We start from the raw sequence: 4,293 nt of genomic DNA, 5'->3' as shown, positions 1-4,293 counted from the left end.
GAAAGGGTGAGTGGTAGTTGGAGTAAAACTCTGCCACCCAGGATAAGTTGGCCTCCTTTGGTTGTCTCATTAGAAACCACCATTGCCTCCGCTCAATGCGGGGCATCGCCATCGGAGCGATGTGAGTCGGAAGGACTAGAAGGGGCTCCGGGTGATAGTTTCTCTCAGTTATTATGGGGTAGACAAGTTCGCAGTAGCGGTTAGGAAACTTGTTTGAGTCCTTTGGAGGATTGTCCTTCTCTAATGCATCAATGTTGGCGGTGCTCCTTGCCTTCTCTAAATAACGGATGAGGGCCCAAGCCTTCAAGAAGACAACACTTTGGTGGCCACCCATAATTTCTATGACCGCCCAAATCAAGGGTACTACTAAGGCGGTAATCCTAACCAAGGGAACCCTTATCAAGGAGGAAGCTACAATCAAGGGAGTGGGTATCACAATCAAAATTGGAGAGACAATCATCAACAAGGGAATAGGGAAAACAACAACAATGGAGGAGGTCAAAGATGGTACAACAACTCACAAAATTTCTCACAAAACCGGCCACCATACAACCAACAAAATCAACCATACAACCAACAAAACACACAAAGAAATTACCAAACTTATCAACCACCACATCAAAGACCGCCACCCAACCAATCACAAACCCCTCAACTCACATATGCAACCACCCCCTCCAACCAAGATGAAACACTCCGGACCATCATCCAAGGCCAAAAAGAACTACAAAACACACTTGCTTCCGGCCTTACCGGCCTCACCTCTACACTACAAGCTCTTCTTGCACGCATGGATACACCATCAAATCCCACTCCTCAACCCCCAATCCAAAGCGTCATTCCCTCCCAACCTCAACCAAATCCTAAGGGGGGCATCAATGCCATCACCCTTAGATCTGGAACACAATTAAAGGAGAAGGGAGCAAAGGACTCAAACCCTATCACAATCGCCCAAGAGGAGGAGAGAATAGATATAGAAGAGATAGTGGAAGAGGAGACACCACAAGTCATAATTGAGGATGAAGCTCAACCAACAAAGGAGACCCCCAAGGCCAAGAGAACCTTGGAAGAAGAAATTGCTCAACCACTCCCATTCCCAACACTTGCGAAGAAAGCTAGGAAGCGCATAGAACTCGACCCCAAAATGGTAGAAATGTTCAAGAAAGTTGAGGTAACCATCCTTCTCTTTGACGCTATCCATCAAGTTCCTAGATATGCAAAATTTCTAAAAGACCTATGCATGAACAAGGATAGAATTCTTGAATTGGAAACCATCCCGTTGGGGAGTTCTATTTTCGCTTTAATGGGAGCATTGCCTGAGAAATGTGATGATCTGGGCCCTTGTATGGTCACTTGCACCGTCAATGGAGTTCAATTTATCGATTGTATGTGTGACCTCGGAGCATGTGTTAGCATTATGCCGCTCTCCGTCTACCGGGTATTGAAGTTGCCACTACTAAAAAGGTTGACGGCAAGATTTGTCCTAGCGGATAAAAGCATATTAACCGTGACGGGTGTTGCGGAAGACGTATTGGTGAATATCAAAGGGTTGGTGTTTCCAATTGACTTCTATGTCCTTGAAATGCCATCAAGCGAAACCGAGAGAGCATCGTCTATCCTACTTGCAAGACCATTTTTGAGAACTTCTAGATTTAAGCTAGATGCTTACTCGGGAACCTACTCATTTGAAATAGATGGGAGAGTTGTAAGTTTCAGCCTAGAATCACTCTCTATTTCGGTGTGACCCAATTGACAACATGGTTGCCAAAGTGCACCTTGCAAAGTTAGATGAGAAGTACATGATTGAAGAAACAAATGAAGGTCCAAGCGATTTAAACACCACACACCATACAAACCATCCGGAAACTCAAACTTCAAAGAATGACAAAAAGATGGAATTGAAGCCACTACCACCCCATCTAAGGTACTCATATCTCAATGAAGCCCAAGAGCTCCCCGTGATAATTGCAAAAGAGTTAACTCTTCAACAAGAAGAAAAATTGCTAGATGTATTGAGGAAAAATAAAAGGGCAATCGGGTGGAATTTGGCGGATCTAGTGGGAATAAGCTCCCAAGTATGCGAGCATCACATATTTCTTGAAGAAGGAGCAAAACCGGTCCGACAACCTCAAAGGAGACTTAATCCAACCATTCTTGAGGTTGTGAAAAAAGAAGTCACTAAGCTACTTGAAGCGGACATCATCTATCCTATCTCGGATAGCGAGTGGGTAAGCCCGGTCCAAGTGGTGCCAAAGAAATCCGGGGTGACCACAATCAAAAATGAAAGCGGTGAGCTTATAGCAACAAGAGTGCAAAATTCTTGGAGAGTATGCATAGACTACCGAAGGTTGAATGCGGCCACAAGAAAAGATCACTTCCCACTACCGTTTATTGATCAAATGCTTGATCGACTAGCCGGTAAGTCATATTATTGCTTTCTTGATGGTTATTCCAGATACTTCTAAATTCACATTGCTCTAGAGGACCAAGAAAAAACCACATTTACTTGCCCCTTTGGAACGTACGCTTACAAGCGTATGCCATTTGGCCTATGCAACGCACCGGCAACGTTTCAAAGATGCATGATGAGCTTATTTGCGGACTTTCTAGAACAATGTATGGAAGTTTTTATGGACGACATTAGTGTGTACGGTGATTCATTTGATCATTGCTTAGATAACCTTGAAAAAGTCTTAGAGAGATGCACCAAAACAAACCTTGTCTTAAATTTTGAAAAATGTCATTTCATGGTCAAACAACGGATTGTTTTGGGACATATAGTGTCAAAAGAAGGCATCTCCGTAGATCCGGCAAAAATAAATGTCATATCTAGTTTACCTTACCCCTCCTCCGAGAGGGAAGTTCGTTCTTTTCTTGGACATGTAGGATTCTACCGGAGATTCATCAAAGACATTAGCAAGGTAGCTTTACCGCTCTCCCGACTACTACAAAAGGACACTAAATTTGAGCTAAGCAAGGAATGTATGGAAGCATATGACAAACTTAAAGTAGCATTGACACAAGCCCCTATTGTGCGAGGACCAAATTGGACTCAACCATTTGAAATCATGTGCGATGCCTCAAATTATGCGATAGGAGCCGTGTTAGCACAACGCGAAGGTAAGATTCCCTACGTCATAGCTTATGCTTCCAAAACACTAGACGGTGCCCAATCCAATTACACTACAACCGAAAAGGAACTCCTAGCCATTGTTTTTGCTTTGGACAAGTTTCGAGCCTATGTACTTGGTTCCAATGTTGTAGTGTACTCGGATCACGCGGTACTAAAGTACTTATTGGCCAAAAAGGAATCAAAACCGAGATTAATTCGTTGGGTGCTTTTGTTGCAAGAATTTGACTTGGAAATCAAAGATAGGAGTGGTTCCCAAAACTTAATGGCAGACCATCTAAGTCGCCTCGAACACGCAAAAGGCGACACCACTCCTATCAATGACTCCTTTCCTCTAGATGGTTTGCACGCAATCTCGGAAGTAGTTCCTTAGTATGCCCCAATAGCAAACTACTTGGTTTCACGCACCCTCCCTCCCAATCTCAGCAAACATCAAAATGATAAGCTGAAAAGCGAATCCAAATACTATGTTTGGAACGATCCTTATTTGTGGAGGTGTGGAGCGGACCAAATAGTGCGATGGTGCATACCTCAAACCGAATTCTAAGCAATCTTGGACGCTTGCCATGCTTCCGAAGGAGGTGGCCACTATGGTCCCCAAAGAACGGCAAGAAAGGTCCTTGATTGCGGATTTTGGTGGCCAACACTTCTCAAAGATTCTTCTCTCTATTGCAAATCTTGCCCCCAATGCATTCGGGTTGGAAATACTTCTAAGAAGGACGAAATCCCCCAACAAAATATGTTTTTTTGTGAAATCTTTGATGAATGGGGAATCGACTTCATGGGACCATTTCCAAATTCCAACGACTTTCTCTACATCTTGTTAGCCGTCGATTATGTGTCAAAATGGGTGGAGGCAATCCCCACCCGAATGGATGATGCTCATGTTGTTTATTCTTTTGTGAGGAACAATATTATTTGTCGCTTTGGCTCCCCAAGAGCAATCATAAGTGACCAAGGATCCCACTTTTGCAACAAAAAAATGGACGGCCTCATGAGAAAGTATGGCATCATACACAAAGTCGCCACGGCCTACCACCCTCAGACAAAACGGCTAAGCTGAGGTTTCTAACCGGGAAATCAAACATGTGTTGGAAAGGGTTGTAAAGCCGAATCGGAAGGATTGGAGCGCTAAACTCTCCGATGCACTATGGGCATATCGA

At 43.8% G+C, this 4,293-nt stretch overlaps 1 protein-coding gene across 1 annotated transcript; it reads left to right on the top strand.

Moving 5' to 3' along the window:
• The first annotated feature begins 790 nt into the window (after window positions 1–790).
• Window positions 791–1,744, top strand: LOC107488960 (uncharacterized). The gene has a single exon (XM_016109747.1). It carries the CDS (start codon window positions 791–793, stop codon window positions 1,742–1,744), a length of 954 nt encoding a protein of 317 aa, XP_015965233.1.
• Window positions 1,745–4,293: the final 2,549 nt, after the last annotated feature.

Source organism: Arachis duranensis, chromosome 5 (assembly GCF_000817695.3).
Source record: "Arachis duranensis cultivar V14167 chromosome 5, aradu.V14167.gnm2.J7QH, whole genome shotgun sequence".
Classification (NCBI taxonomy): Eukaryota; Viridiplantae; Streptophyta; class Magnoliopsida; order Fabales; family Fabaceae; genus Arachis; species Arachis duranensis.
This window is presented reverse-complemented; position numbering and strand designations above follow the sequence as displayed.